The sequence below is a fragment of the Psammomys obesus genome, unplaced genomic scaffold (genome assembly GCF_907164565.1).
Source record: "Psammomys obesus unplaced genomic scaffold, mPsaObe1.curated_primary_1811, whole genome shotgun sequence".
In the NCBI taxonomy this organism is placed as follows: Eukaryota; Metazoa; Chordata; class Mammalia; order Rodentia; family Muridae; genus Psammomys; species Psammomys obesus.
The window spans coordinates 8,770,321-8,797,395 of record NW_026586383.1 but is presented as its reverse complement, the minus strand read 5'-3'; the positions used below and the strand labels follow the sequence as shown (position 1 = coordinate 8,797,395).

Here is a 27,075-nt window from a genome sequence, read left to right as displayed (position 1 = left end):
CATTACACTATAAAGCTCTTGTCTCCCCCCATTCCAACACAAACCCTTGCGTGCACACAGGTGGAATCAGTGAATTGTACATCTTAATTTTCAGACAGCAAAGCATCCTCACTCATTCAAAACTCAAATCCCAAGCTCCAGTTCAGGCATTTCCTTAGGTCCTGATATTCCTTGTACATATGGGAACCTAGAACAGCCACACCCTAGCCTGTTGCCAAAGGCTGGCAGATGTCTGGGCCAGCCAGTGATATTTGGTAATAATAACCTATTTGTTGATCTCAGGTACCCGCTAGTCACCCCTCTCCTCTGTTCTTTCCCTCCAAGTTTGTTTAGGATATCATTTTCCTGGTTCCCTCTTCATGTCTCTCCAGCATATCTTGAGGTCTTTAGGTGGCTGTAGAGAGGCCATGGACACGGGCAGAGGGAAGTGCACGCTGGGTTGAGAGAGGACCACTCCTAACCTAGCTTTCCTCCTGCTCACCTGGGGATGATGCCCAGTCTTTCCTAGGCCTCTCTTCCGGAAGACGCAGGGCTAGCCATAGCAGTGTGTTCCACTTCCGAACACCCAGCCAAGATGTCTCGTTTCCTGATGGAGCCCCAGATGATGGAGTATTTCATGGAGACCACGAAAGCCGTCGAGGTTCCCTGTTGCTGGGCAGGGGTGCTGGACAGGCAGGTCCTCTCCCCAGGAGCTCACTGCCTCAGTCTCCCAACCCTGGCCCTGGATATGGAGAGGAGGGACAGCTCCCAGGACCCGCTGAGCTTGGTGCTGGACCTCTTGACAGCCTGGTGAGTGCCATTCTCCGACACCAGTAGAAACCTCTGGCCAATAAGTACTGAGCGCCACCATTGGAAGGGTCTTTAACAACATCTGTCCCATGCCTCCCACCCAACAGACCCTGAAAAGCTGGTAGGATAGTCTGAGGGGGAAGGCACTGTCCATCTTCTCTCCAGGCAGAGGTGTAGCTGATTTTCTGTTTGACCTCATGTCTATTTCTTCTTGGTATTTCTGTGCCTACCTGTCATCACTGCTTTGGAGATGGCTCCATATGCTCTCTATGTGGACAAAGAACACAAGCGTCCTTCTATATAAACCTATGGCTCTGAGCCAGCAGTCCCTGAGGTTTGTTAAATTCTGAGATTCTCAGGACAGATCTTAATAGAAGCTCAGGGCCTTGGCTCAACTCACAAGATGACTAACTCACCAAAGTGCCACAGACTAGGAACAGGAACCTAACTGGCTCTTACTCATTGGGGAATAGTCACAATGGGCCCCACAGCAAACCTGGGACTCTGTGTTGAGCTGGGACATGCGATTTAGTTTGTGATCTCCTCCAGCCTCACCAAAGGTCCTTCTGTGGCCTCTGAATGGCCCCTGGCTACCAGAGACACACATGCAGAGAGGCTCATAGAGACAGCACTTGTTGGTTTCACTGAGTCTGGCAAGTTCAGCAGAACGGGGCTATGTCAGCCTGGCGGCAAGTGGGTCTGTTTAAGGAAGAAGCAGGTGGCCTGTTCAGTGGGCAAGAGGAGGGATTTAGCAAAGAACCCACAAAGGTGTGGCCTGGGCTCAGGGGACAAGGAGCTGTGACGGACCCGGAGGGCAGTGACAGTAAGGAGCTGAAAACGTGAGGAAGAGGCCCCAAGTCAGAACATGTCAAGATCCATGGCTAAGGGGCCTGTGGTCTTAGGCAGAGAATCACACTGCTGCCAGCTGAAGGGGACCCTTGCTCCCTTCCTACTGTCCACTTTGGGCTTCCTGCTGGCCAAGCTGATCAGGGCTAAAGTTGCCTTCTCTGGATACAGAGCAGGGAAGACAGGTAAAGAGTGTGTCTCTAGGGCAAACAGAGTCACCAACCCAGAGTCCTGAAGTCACAGCCAGGTTACAGGGCTCTCTGGGAAGTGTCTTAGTGCCGTGCACAGGGAGATCACACCTCCAGAATTCTCTCTGATCCCCATCACAGCACCAGTCTTAGCTCCTGTGAGACAGTGGAAGAAGAAATCTCACTGAGCATTGCCAGGCAAAGTCTGGGGTTAGCAGGTGAATAGAAACTACGCCCTGCAGATTAAGAGCTGTCCAGGCAGCTGCTGCCAGCATCAGGAAGTCCTGGCCCGGAGTTCCTCCTCCTTTCCATTCTGGGGCAGTCTGGGCTGATTTTCTTCCTGTAATAGGAAGAGGCTTTCTTAGAAGTTGTCTTTACTCATGACTCGCTGTGTTACAGTTAGATGCATTAGATATAAAATGTATATAAAAATGTGAGCACCCGTAATGTTGGACCGATTTATTAGGGGAAAGGGCAAACCTTGCTGTGTTTCTCAGGGAGGGGGCCAAAGGGATCCAGCCAGAGCCAGCTGAGACCAGCTTTACTGTTCTCTTCAGACCCCTGTCCTTCCCTGTATCCTGGCTGCCTCATACCCCAGCTGAGGGATGAGGTAAAAATAAGGGTAAAATCCCCTATTTCTCTTCCCCAGTTCTGACCTTACCATTTGAACTCTGCTTGTCTAACCCTGGAAAATGCCTCACTTAGCATGTAACTCTCTCGGGGTGCACCCCTCACTCTCTGTATCTGTTCCCGGAACAGGTCACATTCCTGAATGGTCAACCATGATTTATTCTGGTGAAACTACCCAGCGACTGTAAGGTGACCTTTTAAGTCCTTTTATATTACAAGGACATGCACCGAGTTTTCTTTAGCAAGTTCCCTAGTTTTCTAAGCCTCTTTGCCTCCCCTGGGGCTCAGCAAGCTCTTTCTCCCAACAAAATTCTCGGGTCTTATTGCCTGGGCTCATACGTTCCAACCTGGACTCCTTCCTGCCCCTGAGCGTGGTCCCCACAGCTGAGCTCTTAACCTGAGGCTGGAACACCACTTCTCCATGCTTCCCCTCCAGCTCACAGCTGTGAGACCAGCCAACAAGAAGCCAAGTGGCCCAGCTTTGCTGCTGAAGTCATCACGCTGCAGTGTCCTGACTCTGCTTCTGTCCCAGCAGGCTCCTGATGCCGCAGGGCAGAAGAACTTCCTGTCTGCGGAGTACTTGAATGAACCTTTCCGAGCACAGAGGGCAATGAGCGTGGTCAGCATTATGACTTCCGTCATTGAGGGTAAGTGCTGCTCGCTGAGATGCCGGTCCTCTGTGCTGAGCTGAGCCTGACCTGAGGACCTCTCTCTGAGGTCTGAGATCACAGATTCACTAAGGCCTTAGGCCTCAACCTCCTCTCCTGATGTGGTTTTGATGCGCATAAAGTTCCCTAAACAAGAGACTCAATGGAGAAGGGCCCTAGTTCTCCTCTTATTCAAATTGGCACCTGCCTCGAATCTACTCACAAACAGGATCTGCAGAAATGATCTGGGAACCGGCAGACAGTAGCAGGCAGTTCCCAGGCATGCAGGAAACTCAGCGGCCCTTCATTCAGTAGCTGTAACTTTCATTATTGTGATTTCACTTCTGTTTCAAACTTTCATTGTGGCAAACATGGGAAGACCACTTAAGTAAATTAGCCAACTGGTTTCACCAAATCCCTTGCAATTCGACCAATCAAGCGGGAACAGACTGTTTCCTGAGGGGTGTGTCTATGATTCAGCTGAGGAGTTGGGGAAAAAGCGGTGGTGCTGGGCCAGGACCCCTTGTACATACAAGTCCCAAGACAGCATGGCTGCGTTCTCCTCTCTGGATACAGAGGCTGTTCTAGCCCAGTTTTTACTTCACGACAGGGTGGGGAGAATCTCGTCTTCGACAAATCCAACTACTTACCTAAAAAAAGTCCCTGGCAGCTCCACAGAATGTGCTCCACAACTCAAATAGCTTGAGTTTTCATTTATCCCTTGGAACTTCTTAAAAAGATTTATTCATCCAAACATCTGCTAGACATCTGCTAGACACCTGGCACTGTTCCAGGAGCCCGAGATTTCATGGTGCACAAGATCCACACCTGCTCTCACGGAGTGTGTGCCCTGGAGACAGAGGCGATCGGCGCAGATAGACACGCCAGCAGCGCTGAGGGATGACAGGAAAGAAAGGTGTGGAGAGCAGATAGGGGAAGGCCAGTCTCTCTGGGAAGACCAGAAATGTGAGGGCACAAGGGGAATCAGCATGAAAACCACAAGAGAAAGTTCCTCAGACAGAAACACGAAAGAAAAATTTCAGGGACATGGTGGTGTGTCCCCCAAATTCAAGAACTAGGGAGACTGAAGTGGGAGGCGTGAGTTCTAGGTCAGCCAGGGCTATGCCATGTGACCTTGACTCAAAAAGAAAGATGGGATCAAGAAAAATGTGAACACAAGTACATCACACTTCAGACCAGATGAAGGTCTTAGAGCAGAGAGGTGGCAGGGGTGAGAACACAGATCTAGGGCTCAGGTGCCTGGGTTTGCATCTGGGCTCTGCCTTTTATAATAGACTGTATGACTTTGGGGTTCTTTTATTTTCTTTTCTTTTTTCCGAGACATGGTTTCTCTGTGTAGCCTTGGCTGTCTTGGACTCACTTTGTAGAGCAAACTGGCCTCGAACCCACAGAGATCCACCTGCCTCTGCCTCCCTGAGTGCTGGGATTAAAGGCGTGCACCACCATGCCTGGCTGACTTTGGCATTCTCTTGCCTCAGTTTTCTCACTGGCAAAACATTGTAAGAACAGGGCTGATTTGTAATGGACTAAGAGATGAAAAATTAACAGGAGGAATCATTAGACATCTGAGGTAAGAGGACCAAGTGGTAGGAGAGTCAGGAGACGCCACATTAAAGCTGGGGAAAAGGCAATGGCCACTTTGGCCAGAGTTCCTGAGCATAACATTCATCATCTCTCTAGCTGGGAGCTACATCCATTATGAGGTCCATGGAGGACGCCTCATGCTGCCCAAGTCATGATGGGACCCACAGGATCAGTTCCTTCAGGGTGATTGCCTCGGAGAAGATTTGGTTCAAGCCAATAAGAGTGTAACGGTTCACCTAACTCAAGGCCTGCCAGCTACCCATGCTTGGCATGCAAGCTGAGATTTGACAATCATCCAAACCAGAAGGCCAGGCGCAGGCTTGCAACTGTGAGCACAGCTGTTATCACACTTAGCAGGAGAGAAGGACATGACACAAGTCGCTAGTGGGGTGCTGAGTGTCTTGGAGAAATGCGGGATGCTAAGAGAAGCAGAAAGTTTGGCCTGGGGTCAGGGAAGTATCCTGGGCAGACAAGTCCTGAAGCAGACATTTAAAAGCCTGAGCTATCTGGAACATAGACATCAAAGCAACAGGGCCTCAAAATAAGGCTAGGGAAACAGGCGAGGGCCAGATCCACAAAACCCCAGACTCTAATGGACATTGGGCTTCATCCAAGAACAGGGGGATGCCATTAAGGGGCCGGAGACCAGACAGCAAGATCTGGATTTCATAAAGGTGGTTCTGATACTTGCAGAGTGGAATGTAAGTGGGAAGGCGATGGCAGGGAGAACAAGAGAAAATGGGACAGGAGTTAGAGTGCTAAACTCTGGGGAAGCGGCAGCAAGGACCAGGAGAGCCGGAGATTGCACAGGTCTCTTAGGGGCATGAGATTCGGGGGTTCACGGTGCACATGGTCCTGGAATGAGCAACTGAGGGGCGCTGGTGCAGTGACCGGTGTGAGCACTGTAGGGCGGACCAGAGGGCCTCAGAGGGAAGGACTGAGAAGAGGCACGGGGCCTGGGCTCGGCCCCCTAGTAGTGTCTGACAGGAAGCGGGCTTAGTGATGATGGTTCTAGAATCCAGATGTGGAGAGGGACCTAGAGAGATATATCCCACAGCGACCCGAAGACACAGTGGTTCTGAAAAGATGCAAGGAGATGAGGTGACACCAGGGAGAAGAACTCAGGCAGAGTTTAGTGGTTGGTCAGGAGAGATGGAGCCATTAGAAGACAGAGAAGAAAGAGGCTGAAATATGAGAGAACCTGGAAGTGACCCAGAAGAGACAAGAGTCTAAAATCCTCCAGGGAGAATAGTAAGGCCAGCAGAGGCAAAGCTGTGCAGACATCAGGTAGTGTGTACGGTGGGGGGGCGTTAGTCACGTGGAAGCTTTTGGTGGTCTGCATGGATCATCAAAGCAGACTGGAAGCTAGCTCAATGGGTAAAGTGCCTGCCTTACAAGCATAAGGACAGGAGTTCGAATCTTCACCCATGCCAAACATACACACAAACAAACAAACACTGGTCTGGCTGCAGGTGCCTGAGGCCCAGCATTGGGGACCAGAGATACAGGACTCCCAAGAGCTCACTGCACAGCTGGTCTCAGTAAATCAGGGAACTTACAGTTCAGTGAGAGACCCTGTGTCAAGGCAATGGGGCAGAGCGTGGTTAGAGGAAAGCACACAGATCAGGCGTGTGCACTTTCACATGCACACATCATACAAACAACACACACACACACACACACACACACACACACACACCAGGACCGTCATAGCTAAACAGTGAGCAGAGACCACACATGAAGACTAAGAGGTGAGGAGATGGAGAGGCCGAACCCAGGCTGCCTCGTCAAGGACTTTTTGTGTGAACGGAGAGAGAAGAGTGACCCAGGAGAGCAGGTGTTGAAGGGCACCTTCCTGGCTTCTGGGGGTTTTTGAGCGCATCGACCTGGGAGGATCTTAGAGAGTGGGAGAGAAGGGCAGGCTACAGAGGAACATTCAGGTAGATTCTGGAGTGGTCGGAGAGGGTGCCAGAGAGGAGACTGAGGCTGTTATCTGCTTGTCCAGGAGGGAAGTTCTCACTAAGGCTGCTGGGAAGGAGGCCACGTTCAAGGCTAGCGGGGTGTGGTCCCTCTTGTGCCTGTGTCCCTTAGCCAATCCAGACCAGCCGTAGCGGTTATGAATCGAAGGTGCCAACGCTGACACGGTGCTCACCGTACGAGCATGAGGACCTGAATTCACACCCAGACCCCCGTAAAAGCGGATCACAGCACCATGAGCCTGTGACCTCGGTCCCTGGGGGTGGAGACAGGTAGACCCCCAGATCTCTCCAGCCAGCCGCCATCGGAGCCTTAGAGAAAATCGCCAGAGGAAGACACCGACGCTGTGGCACCTGCAGGCGTACCCTCACGCACACGTGGCAGGCAGCGTGCTGTCCACCGCACACGCACATGCACACGCAGAGCTGACCCCATGCCCGCTGTGCGCCGCAGACAGGCTGCTTCCTGCAGAACGGAATCTGTAGATGTCCTCTGTTAGCACTATTCCTCAGGCTTTCTCCTGGTGCCAAAACAGGTCCAGGAAAGTCCGCTTTCATTCCAAATAGGGATGATTAATTTCTCTCCCAGAACACATCAACTTCTGCGAAAAACTGTGCTCTGCCAGTTTTGACATCTGTAGTTTGAAAAACTCCCAGTGGGTAATTAGCACAGCGTGGTGGTGGAAATAAATAGGCTGTGAAAGAGAAATGGACATGTGTACATGGTAATATGTGGAAAACCACGATAAAACCCCATTTCAGCTGCTTAGGAAAAGCAGATCATCCTAGAAATATTGTTGATGGAAACAACCAAAGACGGGGGTAGAGGGGAGCTATAGGGGACATTGCTCCGTACCCTAAATAAACTGCGAATTCACCATAGTTTGACACGAAAAATAGTGAGGCTACAAAGAAAGAAGAAAACATGGATAGGTGGTTGTTGTTGTTGTTTTAAGCTTACAGTGAAAGGAGCTTTGGAGGCAAAGTGTGTGCATAAGAAAACATGGGGGGAAGTGCTCAGGTCAGCTGGTATATGTGCCTGCAGGATGTATGGCACGCAGTAGAATTTATGGACAAGCCCAAAGCGATGAAATTGCCCTTCGTAGAGATGGCCCCGATTACTCAGCCAAGCAGAAACGCAGTAGAGGCGGCTGGAGGGATGAGCCTGCGGCGCAAGGGAGCGATCAGGAAGCTGGAGTGTAATTTAGGAATGGACGTGGTTTGGTGGGGCCAGGGGGGTCGATAAGATCACCTAGGGAGAAGATGACCGGAGGGAGTCAAGAAGGCTCAAGCCAGGAGAGGAAGCAAAAGACAAAACACAGGGTAGCCATGGAGAGGAGAGCGAAGCTGCGGTATCATCCTCGCCTGGCTTACAAATGCTGTCCATGCAGAGAGAGGCTTCTGCTTGCTTTTGGGAGGGGTAAGAACCAGAAAGTGGGGTCTCCAGACAAAAGAAGAAGAAAGAAAATGGAGACTACGTTTAGGAAACTTGCAAGGAAGTTGGCTGTTGAAGAGGCAAAAGATGAGAGAAAGTGGTCCAGAGGCCTTTTCTAAAGCTGAAATACAATTAAAGCCTGCCGACCTGCCCACACCGGGCAACAGGGGGAGGTGGAGAAGGGGGCGGAGCAGGTGAGAAGGGTGCGGCTTCTCTCCTGAGGGGCGTGGCTCCTCCTGCTTCTGTAAACACAGGCAGGAGACCTAGAGGGTGTGCAGATCCGCTGGAGGAAGGAGCTGTTCCGTGGATGGTTCTGATTTCTGAATGGGCACAGAGTAAGGAGCTACAGGCTGTAGGAGAGGGGAAGGGTGAACTTCTAGGACTGATCTACAAGGCTGAAGTATCTGGTATAGAAACCGTGTTTTAATTTTTTTGTCATTTATTTTTTAAAATAATATAAAAGCCATACTGGGTTCCAATGCACACTGAATGAGGTAGCTCACTCATGGGGACCAGTTGCACCCCAGAGTTCCTGGACAGGGATTGGCAGAGGCTCAAGAACAGCTTGGGTAAGGCTGGCTGGGTATTTTGTCCAACCACATTCAGCTGGCTGGGGGAAAGGTCAGTTTATTCATAGGGTACTTTGCCAGGCAAGTAGAGGGAGGGAAAAGTGGGCAAAAGAATTGAAGCACATCTACAAGAGAGTCAGCAGGGAGATGGGTGTGAAACTCAAGAGGGTTAGGTTGAAAAGTAAGGGCATGATATAAGCAATGGGTAGTAAAAGATGGCTGAGCTCGGGCTGCAGAGACAGCTCTGCCAGTGCCTGCAAGTCTGAGAGCCTGAGCTCAATCCTCGGATCCCACGAACAGCCAGGCATGGCAGTGCACACCTGTCATCCCTGGGCCGGCCAGGCAGAGAGCCTTGCGGCTCGCTGGCAGACCAGCCTCGCCTCCTGAGTGACTTCCAGGCTGGCAAAGCACGTTCTCACTGGTATGCTGTTGCCCATCTGTAATCCCAGCACTCAGGAGGCAGAGGCAGGTGGATCTCTGTGAGTCTGAGGCCAGCCTGCTCTACAGAGTGTGTTCCTGGCCAGCTGGGGCTGCATCGAGAGACCCTGTCTAAAAGAGGAAGAGGAGATAGAAGGGTCAACTCCTGAGAAGCGACAGCCGAAGCTGTCCTCTGGTTTCTATGCTTGAGTACATGAACACGCATGCACAAGAAAAGATGGCAGCCCACAACAGTCTGAGGGACTGGGCGGATGGCTGTGACAGACAAAGTCCCATTGCTGCACAAGGAGGAAGCGGAGGCATGGAGATGAGGGCTGACATGGATCTATGAAGGTCACAGGTATTGGTATGGCCACAGGAGAGAGGTCTGTGAATGATAGCTGTCATTGACTCCACCCCAATGCAGAACTTGAGGAGTCTAGGCTGAGGTGCCCACCCTGCCTGATCAGCTTAGCTCAGAAGTACTTGATCTGGGAGTGCTGTCCGAAGTGGATAAAGTTCAAGATGGTCCTCTTCGAGCTGGTGACGGACCCGTTTGCGGAGCTCACCATCACCCTGTGCATCGTGGTGAACACCCTCTTCATGGCCATGGAGCACCACCCCATGACCGACGCCTTCGACGCCATGCTCCAAGCCGGCAACATTGTGAGTGACCCAGCGGCACCCCGCTGCCCCAGCCTCCACGGCGGGGGGCTGCTTGCTTTCGCTAGGTGGTGTGTGGGTGTCACTCTGAGAGCAGAGTGGCAGAGCATTAATGGGGATATATGGTCATTAGACATATATCTATAGCTGGAGGAGCCAAGCTAAGCTGGAGGGGGTTGCTTTAAGACCAGCAGGGAAAGCAGATGGCGAGAGCCCTGAGGTGGGAGGGGTTTCATCCCTTACAAAACAAGGAAGCTGGCCTCTCCTCCTGAATGAGGTTAAATGCCACTTCCTCATCAAAGACAATCTGTGCGTGTATGTGTTCATACCATGGATCTGAAGGACAACTTCATATGCCATTCCTCAGGAGCCATCCACTGTTTGTTGTTGTTTTTACGTGTTTATCTATTCTTTAAGAATTTCATCCAGTATATTTTTATACTGGGGTCTTTCCCAGCCCCCATCCTCCTAGCCATGTTGTTCTGGAGACAGAGTCTCACTGAACCTGATCAGCTCAGCGAGCCTAGCTGGCCAGTGATCCTCGAGGCTCCTGCCTCTACCCTCCCAGCACCAATGTTAGAGGTGTTTGCCAGCAGGCCTGGCTTTACAGGGATTATAAGAATTAAACTAGGGTCTGTCTGCTTTTTTGGCACTGCTTGGCCAACTGAGCCATCTCCCCAGCCCCTGGGTTTATTTTCAGTGTGGTCATTGAAGAGTGGAGGGCAGAGCAGGAGACAGGAGGCTTGCACAAGCCTGTCTGCCATCCATCAAACACATCCAGCAAATGAACTGTCCACTTGAGCAAGTCTAGAATACTCTCTTCCATTCTACCATCTGTCAGAGAGAGGCTGCGCCTGTTTCTAGGCTCCTAGGTGGGCTTGATAAAAGCCTGGGGCTGCTGAGCCCCTACCTGTCCTTTTGCTCTCTTTCTTCCCTGCCTCCTTCCCTTGCTGGCTTGTGTTACCTAATGCTTTGTCCTCTATAAGACAGTTGAAGACCTTCAATGCAAAAGGGAATCTTATGAGGCCATGGATTGCTGATCTTAGTCACTGCTATTTATTCATGACTGGCTACTGAGAACTACCCAAGCATTTACTCCCATTTTACCCATTACACAGATGAGGAAATCAAGGCATGGAAAGGGTGTGTTGCCTATGTAAGATAGGAAGTGGCTGAGCTGGACTTTTATCTTAGTCTTTGTTGTCTTACCCACGCATTTTAACTGCTGAACAACCAGACTGATTCTTGTTGACGTAATTATATAGTAATTATTCTAATGGTTATCTGCTGACTCAACACCCACCACCACTGGGATAGAACAGAGAAGAGGTAAAGGTGAGGCACTTCCTGTGCCTGAGGACTCGAGGGGACCCCAGCACCCACATAAGAGCAAGTGGGTGGGTGTCTTGGCCCACCTATAATCCCAGCCCCCGGAGGCTGATAATAAGAGATCCCTAGAGCAAGCTGGCTCTGGAGAGTGCAAGAATAGGTGAGCTCTGGGTTCAAGTGAGAGCCCCTGCCTCAATGAACAAGGTGGAGGCAGAGGAAGGGACTCCACATGAATCTCTCCTCTCTGTGTAGACAGATGCACATCCATGCAATAATACAGTGTATACCACATGAGAGTGTACACACACACACAAACATGAACACGCACACATGCATGCATACATGAGAGAGAGAGAGAGAGAGAGAGAGAGGAAACCTGAGTTCTAATGTGTGCTCTCTGAATATCAGTAGCTCAGAAAGAACAAACGAAGAGGATTTGCTGTTTTCTTATCTTTTTAATGTCGTTGTTTGGTGACAGACTCTTGTATAGCCCAGCGTGGCCTCTACCCTGAGATCCTCCTGCCTCAGCCTCTTGCAGGCTGGGTGCCACCACACCCAGCATGCTCTGCTGTCTAGTAAAGCAGCTTCCTTTCTGGCTGTCCTTGTCTTTTCTGTCCCCGAGGCAGGGACCTCACAGCAATGAATGCTCGTTCCTCAGGTCTTCACTGTGTTTTTTACGATGGAGATGGCCTTCAAGATCATTGCCTTTGACCCCTACTACTACTTCCAGAAGAAGTGGAATATATTCGACTGTGTCATTGTCACCGTGAGCCTGCTGGAGCTGAGCATATCCAGGAAGGGCAGTCTGTCTGTGCTTCGGACCTTTCGCTTGGTAATGGCTTCTCTTGGTCCCTTGGGGACTCCCACTCGGGCTCGGGGAGCTGGCCCCTGGGGGACAGGCAATGTGTCTTTTGAGGGGTCTGCCAGCCAGTTCCCCACACCCCTCCTATTTTTGTGGGAGCGAGGCAGGGCATGGTTCTGACGAGGCTGGAGACTCAGTGCAGCAATTCCAGCTTCTCGTGTGTTGCTCTCTGTGTACCTTGGTCCCCTCCTTGTACCAAAAGGGACTTCTGAACATCATTCTATTCTTTTATCGAATAACAGTCCCAGCAATGGAGTCCCAACAGCTAACATTTTCTGAAGGTATGGCTCAACCATAGTATTACACTCTTGATATAATGAGGCTCATTTTATGCTCCCATCCCTGAGAGACTATTGCTCTTCAAGTCCCCAGGATGAGAAAAACAGACACACAGTTGTTAAATGATGAACCCAATGTGTCCCAGCAGCCAGGACAGACAGCTAGTGTCCGACCTTGAACTTAAATCCACGTTGCCTGACTGCTGAGTCTCAGCTCTGTCCCCCTCCAAAAGGCCTTCTCTTATTTCTGGGTTGCCCAAATCAGAGGCCAGTGCTGCACACCCACAAAAGGCTGCCTCCTCTCAGCCTCTGCCCAGGCTCTTCCCCAAACTCAGCTCCAGGGCGCCCTCTACTGGAGGCATTCCTCTGCTCACTCGCTGGTTTCCGTTATCTGCCACCCACAACACAACTGCTTTGGTCCAGGAAGTCTGAGGTCACTGACGTCTTCAAGTCCCCAACCCATCTGGAGAATGCTTGGAGTTTCACTGACTCCTGGAAGCAAGCAAGAAGCAAGCTTGGAGAACTGGTGTGGCCCTTCCCAGAATACAGCATAACGTAACAGACATGACCAAAAATGGCATGTTTGCTCACGAGAGCTTGTGGACCAACGTGTCCTTTGGAGACTCTACTGTGTATCCCCCCACACTCCTCTCCTGTTCTTGTGAGAGAGAAGCAGGAGTGCACTCCTCCCCACCTACCTTCTGATTTTAACATGCCAGTCAGTTCGCAGTTCCTAGCCACACCTGCCAGGCTCACGTGTGGGCTCTCTTCCACACCCCTACAGCCTAGCTGAGATTCCATGCTCTGTCAGCATGATCACACTACCAACAAAAACCCGGCCCCTGGCCCTGCTGCCGAAGCCTGGCATTTCTCTCTACACCGGCCCTGAACTGTGTATACTCCTGGGTGAAAATACACAGCCCTGACCATCAGTTTTGAGGGTTTTGTGAAGTTTTTAGTTTTCAAAAATGTTTTAAATTTCAGGAAAGTCAAGCACATAGCATAAAGTAACAAAGCAACAGTTTCTACCCTTATGACCTTCAAGCAGCAAGGGACATTTGTCACAAATGGCTCCCCAGAGGATTCCCCTTGTCCTTAGGATGGTGAGTGAGGCTCCGGTAAACCCGGTCCTTTCTCTCCCACCAACTTTTCTGCAGCCACAGGCCTCCCCTCATCCCAGGCCTCAGACTGTTGTTCCCCAGACTTCCCCTAGTTCAGCCGGCCCTTGACCTTCTGGGCTCAACAATGCCCTCTTCACAGAGTCTCCCACGCTCCAGTACCTGAAGCCGGATTCCCTCGTCAAAGCAAGCTGCTCTTTTCAGATTATAATGCTATACCATGCCAGTCCGTAGAGCTTGAACCAGGTTTTCCCTTCCTACCATTCTACCCCCGATGCTAAGCACAAGCCTGCGGTCAGAAAGGGACTGAGTAAAAAATGTGTTGAGTGACTGGGAAAAGGAAAAAGAGCAAGGAGAAGAACGTTCCGTGAAACCTCCTGCCCTTCTTCAATGCCACACTTGTCTTGACATGATGGAAGATGCTCTCCCTTGCAGGCCATCTCTGTTCCAGGACCACGCTGTTGTAGTTCCTGCAGCTTAGGACATGTCTGTATCTAGAAACCTAGAAGCCCACTCTGGTGGTTCATCCTTCATTACCAACTTGACTGGATTTAGAATCACCAAGGAGACACACTTGTGAGTGTGTTTGTAAGCATACTTCAAGGAGAAGGCAGGGCTCAGTCTGAACGTGGGTGGCGCCATCCAGCCCATTGCTGTGGGGGAGGGGCTTAGAAGAAAAAGTAAGCTGAGCAGCTGCAGTCCTCCCTCTGGCTGAGGACTCTGACGTCACTGCCACTGTGCCTTCCCTGCAGAATGGGCTGTGCTCCCTAAACTGTCTCAAGATTCTTCCTGTTAGGTACCTAATTACAGCAATGGGAAGCAGGGCTAATGCACTTCCCTTACGTCCACAGCAACAGACACAAAACTCTCACATCCCCTCTTTATTCGGAGTGCAATAACCTAGCAGTCAATTTGGGAAGAAGCGTAAACTCCATGTTATATAACCGTCTGATCTACAGAGAACATCCTCCACCTACTTCAGTCCTTCAAGGTTTATGATTTCTCTGTCCCTTTCTCCACACAGATCTTACATATTTTGAAACAGCCCTTGCTAATTTTAGCTAGCATTTTGATAATTGATATTTTTGTACCCAGAAGTCCTCTTTCTTAATTCTAATTATTTGTCTGTGGAATCTTTTAGATTTTTCGACACGATCATATCATGTGCACACAATACATTTTGTTTTACTGTTCAACCCCCTGTGCTATTTGATTCTTCTTCCTATGTGGCCAGGCTGACTAGGACATGTAGTACCCTGCTGAAAAGAAGTCTTAATAAAAGATGGCCTTGTTTTCTGACTGCAAAGAGAATACTTTCAACATTTCAATAAGTCCGACATTTTTGCAGATTTTTCTTTAATGAAAAACTTATCATGAATAGATCTTTAATTTTATCAGACCATTGTTCTGCACATAATTAATCATAGTAATGATTAACAATGATACATTTCAGGTTCCACAATGATAAAAGAGAGAATTCTGAATGTTCTCACCAAAAAGAAATGACAAATGTTGAAGGTGGCATATATACCAGCCACCCTAATTTGATCTTTACGTATAGATACACAAACAAAAACATCACCTTCTGTTTTTTTATTTCACTAAAAAAGGCATCATATTTATTCTACCCCTAACAGAAAAACTATCACTTTCAGATAACTATAGAGGGCTGGAGAGATGCTCAGTGGTTAAAATACGTGCTGCTGTGGCAGAGGACCCAAGGTCAGCAGCACATTAAGCAGCTCATAACCTCCTGTAACTCCAGCTCCAAGGGATCCCACACCCTCTTCTGGCTGCCGTTGGCAACAGCACCCACACGCACATACCCACACACAGACACATTATTAAAGAACAAGTCGAGTTTTTATTGCTGAATCTTTACATTCATAGAGTAAATCCACTTGCGTGTGGTGCATTTTTTAATAAATGAATAAGTTTAATAAATTTAAGTCAACAGGTTCAGTTTGCTAATAATCTGTAAGATGTTTGCATCCATTTTGATGATTTGGCCTATAGGTTTTTAAAATTTATATAATCCTTCCCAGGTTTTACTGTCAATCATATGCAAAAAAAAAAAAAAAAAAAAAAAAAGCTGAGAAACACTCACTTTTTAATGCAAAATCTCTGTGTGGTTTTGGAATCGTTTGTTCCTCCGAGGACTTCGGCGAACTCCTCGGAGGCCACCTGCGAGGTCGAGGCTTTCCTTAGTGCTCTGATTTCTCTGCTGTTCTGAAGTGACTCAGGGTTTGTTTCTCAAGCCAGTTTTGGTAAGTTGTTTTGTCTTTGAGTTAGATGGTCAGTGTTACTGCGTTGAAACTGTGGACACCTTTTTCTTCTTTGTTAAGGATCCATGTGAACCGTGTTTGCGCCGGCCCTTTCTTACTAATGCTGACTGGTGCTTGCTCTCCTCATTTCTCATCGGTCTTGTCAAGAGCCATCAATTTAATTAGCTTCTTCAAAGAACCAGCTTGTAGCTTGTTGATCCTCTCTGCATCATTGATGTTTTCCGATTTCAATTAATCATTCATCTTATCTTAATTACATTCTCCATCCTACATATTTTGTTCTTTTCTAACTTCTTAACATATAATTTTCAGTCTATTTTTCTTATATATTCATGGAAGACCTTTATTTCCTTCTAAGAACTGCTTTAATCTGTCAAATTTACCTTGTTTGATTCTAAATATTTCCTAATTTCAACTTTGATTCATCCTTGGACTCAAAGGTTAATTAGAAGCACGGTTCTTCATTTCAAAAAATGTGTGAAATCTCTAGTTGTGTCATTGGGTTCTAGCTCTGTTGTATTAAAGCATTATGGATTTTAAGACTTTGCATTTTATCCTTGGCCCTGTGTATTGGAAATATTCCTACACACTTAACTAGGCTTTGTCTGCTGCACTTGTAGGTGTCTGCTCTGCCTCTGGGCTGTGGGTAGAGAGATTTTATGACATGCTGCATTTTATATCCTGGCTTATTGTTGTCTACTGCTTGTTATAGCAATTACTGAGAAAGCGGTGCTTAAAAATACCTCTGCTATGATTGCGGTGTATCTGTCGCTTGCGTAGGTCTGTCTTGAGTATAGATTATCAAGTGCACATATTTTAAGTTTTATACCTTCCTGGTAAAGTCAAACTTTTATTATTAAGAATAAGCTTTGTCTTTTAGAAATGATTTTACTTTTCTTTAAGCCTGTTTGTCTAGGCGGTAATTAAAGAGCCTGCTTCTGGTTTAGAGTTTGCCCAATGTATTTGTATGCATGCTTCTATTACAGCTTCTGGTGCCTCTTGCAAACCACATATGGCCAGGTTTGGGGCCCTTGCTCAGCTCTGGAAATCCAGTCTTTACCTTTAGCCAGAGCACTTACACCACGTGCCAGTGTAAACACTGACATATTTGGACATCGCTCCTGAACTTGATCTATCTCTATCTTTTCTCCCAGCTCTCCTCCCTCTTCTCCTCCCTTTCCCTACCTTTCTTTTAATTGTGCCCGCCCTCTGCTGATTTAGAGAGTAGGTGCCCTGCTTTCCTTCTTTGAGTAGTTAATGCAGAAATTATAGCATCAGTAATTTGCTTAGTCAAATCAAACGTTGGCTAAAATCTTTATTTTCTCCCAGGTCAACAAACTTATTATTTTTCTGTTTCCAACTTATAATCATATCAAGCATTTTAATTTTACATCCCTTTTTTTTTTTTATTGGAGGCTATATTCTGTGATGGAATGCTTATATGGCATGCCCAAGGACCTGGATCCTACCTCAAGCTCCTTGAAAAGAAAACACCAGTAAGCAGAGAACTGGACATCTCAGAAGCTGGAGCCACTGGTGTTCTGTGTCTCCCCAATCTCACGGTCGATGCAAGCTCTCGCTGGGCTCCTGAAGCAGGGCCCTCATTCCTGAAGATGGCCTTGCGGTCTTCAGAGTTTGCTTCCCACTTACAGAAAACAGGGCAGCAGGGCTTCTTCGTTCTGGAAGCTCTGGGTTTTTCTCACCCAGGGCTCGTGGCTCACCGTGCCATATCATTCCTTTAAACACGTAACTAGCTGCAGGCCTGTACTGTACAGCCTCCTGGCTCCCTCTGTGTCATGATTCTCAATTCTTCCCTTTCCTGCCCAGGCCTTTCTCTTTCAAAAGAAACGATGAGTCATCATTAGTGTGATCTTGACTTAAATGCTTCTTTTCCTTAGAAAACGTAACTCGTTTTCTACACCCAAAGATGTGCTTTAATTGACTCCTGTTACTTATAAGAAGCAGCTTGCTTTCCCAAATTTTCAAGGAGCTAAATGTCTGGGTTCCATTTCCTTTCTTTTCTTATAAATTAGTGAGTTAGTTCTAAGCCATACAAGTGTCTTAGGCTATCTTGACAAGCACAGCCCATCACAAACTGATACTCAAATACAAGATGTTTCATTTTGCTTTGGTTTTCGAGGCGGATTCGTGTGTGGTGCTGACCTCCAGTTTGTTCTGCAAGTGAAATGACTGTGAACTTCTGATCCTACTTCCTCTACCTCCCAAGTGCTAGGAAAATGGGTTTTCCTGGTTTAGGAAGCACTGGGATCAAGCCTAGTGCTTTGAGAGTGCCAAGCAAGCACTCTACCCATTGGCCTTCAACCCCAGCCTTCTGGCCCTACGGTTTCACAAACCCTTCTCTCATTGCTGATGGCTCAGGAACTCATGCTCTACCTTGATATTGTTGCGGTGACAACATGTTTGCCACTGAATAACAGAGAAAACGCTTTCCAAGCCTTTCTCTATGAGCTTTCTAGTTGTTCTCAATATGACCACAAAGGTAGCGGCACACACTCTGTGTTTTTGAAATGGCAGCATCTCTTTTCAATGAACCAGTTTCTGCACTAATCAAAATAAGTGCAATTAGTTGCAGCAACACTCCTTAGTCTGTGAAGTGGCATCACATACATGATACTGGTTGCAGAGTTTTCTCCAAGGGGTGTACGGGTTTTGGAATCACCTATCTCATGGTATCCCCACCCCATTGGGTGGTTTCTGTGGTAGCTGTGAAAGGATTTAGCATTAAATCGCCTCCATCTCTAACCCAAGCATCAAACCCTACAGCATAACTCCAAGCACCTTGCCAGCAACATTGGAAGCTGCCTTCCTCTGTGTCTGAAGGGGAGAAAATCGAATCTTCACATTTGTTTACTGTTTGGATGAAGTGCTTACTTCATCTACGCATTACTGGCAGACTTAAGATTTTTATTGTCCAACATTTCCTGCAATATTTGGAAATGGAAAGAGACACCAAAGGGGTACCCCTGTCTTCTGATATTTATTGCAACCTCAAGACCAGGGGCTCCCCGGCAGCACATAAAACTGGTATGGTGGTGTGCACCTGTGATCCCAGGGTCCGGGCATGGAGATAAGAGAGTTCAAAGACTTCCTCAAACAAATAGTGAGTTTAAGATCAGAGCAGCTACATGAGACCCAGAGACAAAGAGACAGAGAAAGACAGAGACAGGGAAACTGAGAGGAAAGGGAGAGAGGAAAAGAAGAGAGGAGGAAAGAAAGAAATATGGGGAAAAGAGAAACAAGGTGAAACAGAAGGAAGGAGAGAAAACTTTAAGAAATTGGCTTCAAGTCATGTCTAGCCAAATAAATACCCACTGCTTTTCTCTGGCCTGTTTCCCCCAGTGTGATGTTTTTATATTAATTCTGAGATTAATTGAAGTGGTATATTAATGATAGATGAATATTAAACATCTACCAAGAATAATTGTTTATAAATGATTGCATGCGTCTATGAAGAATTTCTCTGGTCACAGTGCTAAGCTGGATGAAGCTGTGGGGAGCAGTTAGCTGGGAGCAAAGGTGATGGCTGCGGGGAGATGGACACTGGCCTCGCTGCTCGCTCAGGCCTCAGCAGGAGCCAGCAGGCAGCCTTCCGCCTCAGGAGTGGACACTCCCTTACCTGTGCTGACTTGAGAATCGGGGACTCCAAGCCCAGATACTTCTGGAATGCAAGTGGGCAGGTCCTGGTTGTTTTTCATTTTGTCCTTTATAAAAACAAAAAGTAATAGAAGATGACTCAATTCATGCCTGAGATTGGGGAGTAGACACAATTTGCTTCTAAATTTATAAGAGATTAATAATGACAATTAATAACCACTCTAAGGAGACTCTAATAGTAATCTCTAACCCTCCCATCTCAGCTAAGGAAACCAGGAATTTTCTTAGCGAAGGCCAATTAAGGCGAGTGTAAATGTCCAACACAGATATAGATAGAGAGACAGATAGATAGGTAGATAGATGATAGAAATAGAAATAGATATAAAAGTGTGTGTGTGTGTGTGTGTGTGTGTGTGTGTGTGTGTGTGTGTGTGAGTGCAGTGCCCTTGGCGTCCAGAAGAAAGCATCAGAACCCTGGAACTGTAGTTGTAAGCTGTGTGAGCCATTCTGCATGGATGCTGAAACCAAACCCTGCTCTCCCGCAAAACAGTCAGCTGTCTTAACCACTGAGCCGTCCCTCCAGCCTGCCATTTGCTCTTTGGAAGACAGTCCTTCTGCCTAGGGAAGGATCCCTGGCTCTTTGCTCAGGTGGCAATAACACGTCCCTGTGTCCCTCACCATCCCCAAGGCTCTGCAGAGTGGTGGGTGGCTGCTACCCAGTGTCAGGGCCTTGTCCCTCCTCTCCATTTTCATTTGTTCAAAACTTACTGGGAATGAAGACTTGTGTTCAGGAAAGTCTGCATTCCCTGCTACCCCACACAAAGGCCTCCGCTGAATGAGTGTGTGCTATCTCACTTTCTCTCATGTTTGCCCACGCTGCTGTCCAGCCCAGGATTGGCCCCTTAGTCTCTGAGCCCACTCTGAAGAGAGTCCATCTCAGATCAGTCCAAACAAGATGGTTCCTCACACAGACAAGCGGACAGACACGAGATGGACATTGAACCTGCTCTCTCAGGGTCTGTTCCGGCTTGTGGATGGCACACAGTGCTCGAGCGCGCGTGCGTGTGTGCGTGTGTGCGTGTGTGTGTGTGTGTGTGTGTGTGTGTGTGCTCATGTTCATGTCTGTGTGCTTTCTGACCAGAACCACATCCTAGCAGCTAGGCCTGAGTGTGTCCCCTACTAAGGGTTGCACTCCACACACCCTGACTGACTCACCAACAGCCTGTGTATCTCTTTCTAGGAAGCTAGAGGATCACACAAATGTCTTTTCGAATGTTTGTGCATCTTCTGCACGGTACTTTTGCTCTGTTGTAGGCCCCGGCCTATTTGCATCTACACTTAAGACTGCGCGTGCATGCATGTGTGTGCTCATGCCTACTGCTCATGCAGGGCAGCTGTGTGTGCACATGTGTGTGCTTGTGGCCGCCAGAGGCCAACATCCTATGTCTTTCTTAGTCACTATCCACATTACTGGCTTTTTCCCTTTATTGAAGACACATTTTTTTCTCACAGTATACCCTGATTACAGCCCCCCTCTCTCTACTCCTCCCCACTTGCCCTCCCATCCAGATCTCTTTCTGTCTCTTGCTAGAAAACAAACAGGCTTCTTTTTTTTTTTTTTTAAGGATTTTTTTTTCAGTTTATTTACTTTACAGTCCAAGGGTGCCCCTCCCTCCTCCACTCCCACTCTCCCTTCCCCTCATTCCTCTTCCCCTCCTCCACTCCCAGTCCCCCTTCCCCTCATTCCACTTTCCTTCTCCCCTTCCCACCATAAAAGGGGAATCCCCTACTCCCCACCCCCACTCCCGTATCAACCCTCCTCAGCGCATCAAGTCACATAAGGACTGAGCCTATCCTCAGTCAGGCAAGGCAGCCCTGCCAGGAGGGAGTGATCCAAAAGCAGGCAATAGAGTCTATGTTAAAAACAGCTCCCCCCCCCACACTCACCAGGTGACCCACAGGAAGACCAAGCCACCCATTGGCCACATGTATGCAAGAAGCCCTGGTCCAGACTGTTAGGAACCATAGGAATGTTGAGAAACGTGTGCCTGTGCGCCTGTGGAGGTTACACTCGGGTTCACAAATCACACCACGAGATTGGTTCCACGTGGGAGGTTTATTAGGGGAAGGGGGGAGAGAGAGAAAGAGAGAGAGAGGAGGAGAGTAAGAGTAAGGAAGAGAGAGAGGGGGAGGGCTCCAGTTCTCTTATAGGGTGACCCAGGGCATGCGCAGGTAGTTCCAGGTGGTCAGCAGGTGGTCTGGGTGTCTTCACAAATGCCTGATAACTGGTCTGTCGGGTCCCTTGGGGCTGGCCGTAGAAGTGCCTGCTTACTGATCCCAACACAGACCGTGCATGCTCCTTAGTTGATGTCTTAGTCTCTGAAAGGCCCCGTGGGACTGGGTTAGTTGTCTCTGTTGGTCTTCTTGTGAAGCCCCTGTCCCCTCCACGTTCTTCCATCTTTCCCCTAAGACTTCCACAGGAGTCCCGGAATTCCACCTCCTGCTTGGCTGCAAGTCCCAGCATCTAGCTCCATCAGCTTCTAGAGTTTCTGGAGCCTCCCAGAGGACAGTCAAGTCAGGCTCCTGCCTGCAAACACAGCACAGCATCATTAACAGTGTCAGGGGTGGGTCTCAGGCTGGGCCAATTATTGGCTGGACTTTCCCTCCATCTCTGTTCTCTCTTTATCCCTGCACTTCTTGTAGGCAGGGTAATTTTTGGATCAAGGGTTTTGTCTGTGGATTGTTGTTCTCTTCCTTCCACTAGTCCTGCCTGGCAAGGAAGTGGCACTCTTCATGCCTCCCCCATTAGGAGCCTCAGCTAGAGTCACACCCATGTCCTCCCAGGAGCCTACCCTGTCCCAGGCCTCCAGCTTAGCAAAGAGATGTTCCTTCCCAGTTTCCCTTCTTGTTCCCAGCCCTCTCACCTCCCACCCTGTTCTCCCCACATTTGATCCTCACCCTTGTCTCCCTCCCCTTTCCATCTCCTGCCCAGTTCCCTCTCTTCACCCACTTCTGCAGGCTTCTAAGGGATAATAATAAAATATAATAAGATAAAACAAAACTATCACATTGGAGTTAGACAAGAGAAAGAGAAGAAAAAGAGCCCAAGCAAAGGCACAAGAATCAGAGAACCACTTATTCACGCACTCAGGAGTCCCATAAAGACACTGACCTGAGGCCATAACACACTTCGGACCTGGTGCAGACCCCTGCAGGCCCTGTGACTGCTGCCCCAGTCTCTGTGAGTTCATCTGAGCGTTGATCATGTTGATTTAGAGGGCCTTGTTTTCTTGGTGTTATCTCTGCCCTCTGGCGCTTAAACTCTTTCTGCCTCCTCTTGCACAGGACTCCCTGAGCCCCGAGGGGAGGAATTTGACGGAGACTGAAAGTTCCAAGGTCTCTCACTCCAGGACATCTGGGTGTGGGCCTCTGTGTTTGTTTCATCTGCTGCAGGAGGAAGCTTCTCTGGTGATGATGGCTGAGTGAGGCGCTGATCTAGAGCATGGCAGATGGACATTGCTGTTTTAGCCAGCTGAGCCTGGAGTCAGCGTCTCAGCGAGACTGGCTGGCCTTGCCTCGCCTCCCCAGTGCTGGTATCATGGGTGCTTCCCACTGCACCCAGTTTTTATGTGCGTGTTGGGGGTTGAACTTAGTTCCTCGTGCTTCACTGGCAAGAGTTTAGCCATGACCCCACTCCCTACAATGAAAAGTTTGGGTCTTCATGCTGTTTCACTCCCTAAACATTAATTCCATGAGAGAAGGGCCACACCCACTTTTCTCTACACACCCCACAAACCAGTTAGGCACCATGACTAACGGCATGACTAGACTTCAGTAGGTCAGGGAGGTTGGTTGCCCAACCAACAAACGTGTGAATTCTGGGTTCACGAAATCATGCTTGGTGTTTCAGAGTTAATAGCAACAATAGATGCTGTCAGCTGTCTCAAGATATGAAATGCCCTAAAAAGATTAAGCAGTGTGTGCCTGATGCAGTGGACCTTACCCTAAGCGAGGGAAGCTAGCCCCTCTTCGGGTCAGGAGTGAGGCTCTTCTTAACCATGAGTCCCAATCACAGCTAAACTTAGGTCAGAGGGCAGGCCTGTGTCCAGGAAGGACCCAGTCTATGGCTATGAAACAGAGTAGAGGTGATAGGCCTACCTCTCCAGCGTGTGGCCTCTGCCCCTGGAAGGTAATCATAGCTCCGAGTGATTTAGAAAAGGAAAAGATTTTGGAAGCAGCCTCTGATGGGCCAACACTCTTGAGGTGACTTGGTGGTACTTGTCCCACAGGTTTGGTTTCCAGTCAAGATTTCAGCAACCAGCACCTCAGACGGTCTCTTTTTCCACAGCTTCGAGTCTTCAAGCTGGCCAAGTCCTGGCCCACCCTGAACACACTCATCAAGATCATCGGCAATTCGGTGGGGGCCCTGGGCAACCTGACCTTCATCCTGGCCATCATCGTCTTCATCTTCGCCCTGGTTGGCAGGCAGCTTCTCGGGGATGGCTACGGGTGCATGCGGGATGGCACCGCCGTGCGGGATGGCGAGCTGCTGCGCTGGCACATGTGCGACTTCTATCACTCCTTCCTTATCGTCTTCCGCATCCTCTGTGGAGAGTGGATTGAGAACATGTGGGTCTGCATGCAAGTCAGCGAGAAATCCATCTGCCTCATCCTTTTCCTGACCGTGATGGTGCTGGGTAACCTGGTGGTGAGTGGTTACCCTCACGGGCTGAAGTACGGGCCGGGGAAACAGCCAGTCAGTAAAGGGTTTGCTGAGTGAACACGAAGGTCCAAGTTCAGGCCCCAGAAACCACGGAGAGGCAGAGACAGCTCCAGGGAGGCGGAGACAGCCCCTTGGACTTGCTAACCATCCAGTCTCACCTATTTAGTGAGTTCCAAGCAAGTGAGAGACCCTGCCTCAAAAAAAAAAAAATGGTGGATAGCTTCTGAGGAGTGACAGCAGGGTTTGTCCTCCGGCACCCAGCACCACACTCTCACACATACAGACACACATACAATCTTGACTCTTATGAAGTCGTGGACACACACTGAGAAGTGAGTACGCTTCAGGGGCAGCCTGGCTTGCTAGGAGCAGGCCTGTAGACAGAGCAGGAAAATCCCCTTCCAGCCTTTTCTAGCTGAGTGACTCAGGACCAGAGAGTGACCTTCCCAAGCCCTAATTTGCTCAAAACCAAGAAAGCAGTGCTTACTCATGCGTGTCCAGGCAGAATTAAATTACCAGGCATGACATCTGCAGATTTCCTGGTGCAGCGTCTAGGAACTCAGTGAACAGTGGCTGTTCATTGTCAAAGGAAAGCTTCTCTCCTGCTCCGGGGTGCTCAGATGATTTTCTTCAAGAGACTAAAAATGCTCTCCACTTGGGTCTGGAGCGGGAGACAAGCTGGATGGTACCTGGGGGATCCATTACTTCAGTCTGCTCCCAGGTTTTGGCGGGATGTACCTCAGGAGAACCCGTTAGTCCTGCCACCCCTTCTGCGCCCAGCTAAGCTCCTCAGCGCCTCCCCACCCCAGGCCTGTGAGTGTCTGTGCCTCCTGGTCACTGGTGGCCTCTGAGAAGTGGAGATATGATCTTCTAAGAGCCCCTTTCTTATGCAAAGGGGGCCAAGAATCCATGTGTGTCTGTGGTGGAGAGGGGGGAGGCTCAGCTGACAGCATGAAGACCTTGAGGCCTTTGTCTGTTTCCCCATCCTGGCCCCTGGGGGGTACAAATGCTTTCTGCTGACCCTTGCTGGTAGACCCCCCTGCACTCACTCATCATCCCTCCGAATGCTTTTTACTCCCCAGGATGACCCATAATCTGGTGAGGTGTGTGTTTAGAAGCCTCATCCACATTGACAGGGTACCCAAGACAGCCCCAAGCTCCCCTCGGCTGTGCCCAGGGTATTAATTCTGCCAAGACGTGTGTCTTCCAGATGGGCAGGGACAGCCCAGGCTATCTTAGGCCTAAGTGACAAAGATTGTGCCAGTGAAGATGCAGAGAGCCTATGTGACACTTGGTATTGATTGTCAACTTGGTGGCATTTGGACTCTCCTAGGACACACAGCCCTGGGTGTGCCTGTGCAGACATTTCCAGAAAGGTTTAACTGAGGGGTTGGGGCCACCTGGACGTAGGTAACACCATCCCACCTGCTAGGGCCCTGCACTGAATAAAAAGGAGGAAGGCTAGGTATCAGCACGCATCGCTCTCCATCTCCCAACTGCCCGTGAAAAGTGATGCGTGTGTCTTCTTCCCTTCTGTGCCTTCTCTTAGGTGCTCAACCTTTTCATCGCCTTACTGCTGAACTCCTTCAGCGCCGACAATCTCACAGCCCCAGAGGATGATGGAGAGGTGAACAACTTGCAGGTGGCACTGGCCAGGATACAGGTATTTGGCTGTCAGGCTAGTCAGGCCATTACCGGTTATTTCAGCAGCTGCTGCCGGCTCCGCTGGCCTAAGTTAGAGCCCCAGCTGGGCATGAAACCCCCACTCGCCAGTGCCAAAGCTGAGAACCAAGCTGCTACTGATGCCCACAATGCTGCAGTGGGGAACCCAGAAAAGCCAGCCCTTGGTGGCCCCAAGGAGGACCACGGGGACTTCATCACCAATCCTAACGTGTGGGTGTCTGTGCCCATTGCTGAGGGAGAATCCGACCTCGAGGAGGACATTGAGCAGGATTCTCAAGGCTCCTGGCAGGAAGAGAGCCCCAATGAGCAGGTAAGAGTCCTTTCCAGGGGTCAGAGGGCAGCAGGAAGTGGGGGAGGCCTTGGGCAGAGTGATTTGATAACGAGGCTGCAGTCGTTAGTTTTCTCATCTCTGTGAGAGCATACCTGAAAACGGCAACTCAAAAGGGGGAAGGACTCGTTTTTCCCGTGGTTTGGAGGTCTGTCAGGTCCACGCTGAGGAGGATGACATAGTCACACTGGGCCCCGGCCGGGGAACAGAGCGGGATGAGTGCTGGGGCTCAGCTCACGTCCTCATTTCTCAGGACCACACTTGGGAGGGGGCCTTCCGTCCTCAAAGACACACCTAGAGGTGTGTTTCCACGCTGATTCAGAATCTGGCCAAGCAGATTAGCCATCAGAGAGGCTTTCTAACATAGGGTGGCAGAGCTGTGCCAGGCTTAGGCAACACAGCTGAACAGAAGCTGGAGCCATGCCCAGCATCCCAGAGGAGGCACCACTTCACCCAAGCAAGGCCTAGGAGAAAAGGTCAACATTCCAAAAGAGGCCAAAGGGGCAGGGGCACCAAGTGAGGCCCAGACCATCCAAAGAACTTGCCTTTACATTGTCTTTCACACCGTTGCCCTGTCCCAGCAGCCCAGGCCCTTATGTGAGCTGCTAAGGGCAAACCTTAGCAGTACCAGGATGTCATCAGAAAGCAGGCTCCTCTCATCTCTGCCAGAACAGGGAAGGTCCTGCTTACTCTCTGACACCTTTACAGACTTTCCAGATGAGAGATGCCAGGAGGAAATGGCATTCCCTTTGAAACCAAAGATTTTGAGGCACCCTGAAGCCTTCCGATAATGCATACCTGTTCAGTAGCCTGAACAGGTCCCTAGTGCTTTAAGCTGACACATGCCCTTATTGTCCTTGGTGACTCAGGGCATCCATTGTATTCAGTGAGGGGCACAGAGATCCCCGAGGGCCCCTAGGGACACCCAGGACTGCTGGCCAGATCTAAAGCCATGCTAAAGCTATGCCTTGCATCTACAGCTCCCCGTTGCCTTCCTCCCCTCCAGCTGTCCTTCATATTAGCAGCTGCTGTTATCAACTATCATTTTCTAGATTCCTCTGTGCGAGTGACAGCAGGGCCAGAGTGTCA

General features: G+C 49.4%; 1 protein-coding gene across 3 annotated transcripts in view; it reads left to right on the top strand.

Moving 5' to 3' along the window:
* The window catches only part of Scn10a (sodium voltage-gated channel alpha subunit 10), an 81,149-nt gene that overhangs the window by 31,627 nt on the left and 22,447 nt on the right, over positions 1-27,075 (top strand). For 2 of the 3 annotated variants that reach the window (XM_055601602.1, XM_055601601.1), the window contains exons 11-16: positions 499-789; positions 2,989-3,100; positions 9,530-9,768; positions 11,753-11,926; positions 23,601-23,960; positions 25,525-25,968. In XM_055601602.1, the coding sequence (XP_055457577.1) occupies positions 499-789; positions 2,989-3,100; positions 9,530-9,768; positions 11,753-11,926; positions 23,601-23,960; positions 25,525-25,968 (1,620 nt within the window). The remainder of the gene's footprint in view (positions 1-498; positions 790-2,988; positions 3,101-9,529; positions 9,769-11,752; positions 11,927-23,600; positions 23,961-25,524; positions 25,969-27,075) is intronic. The other variant, XM_055601603.1, reaches the window with a different exon arrangement.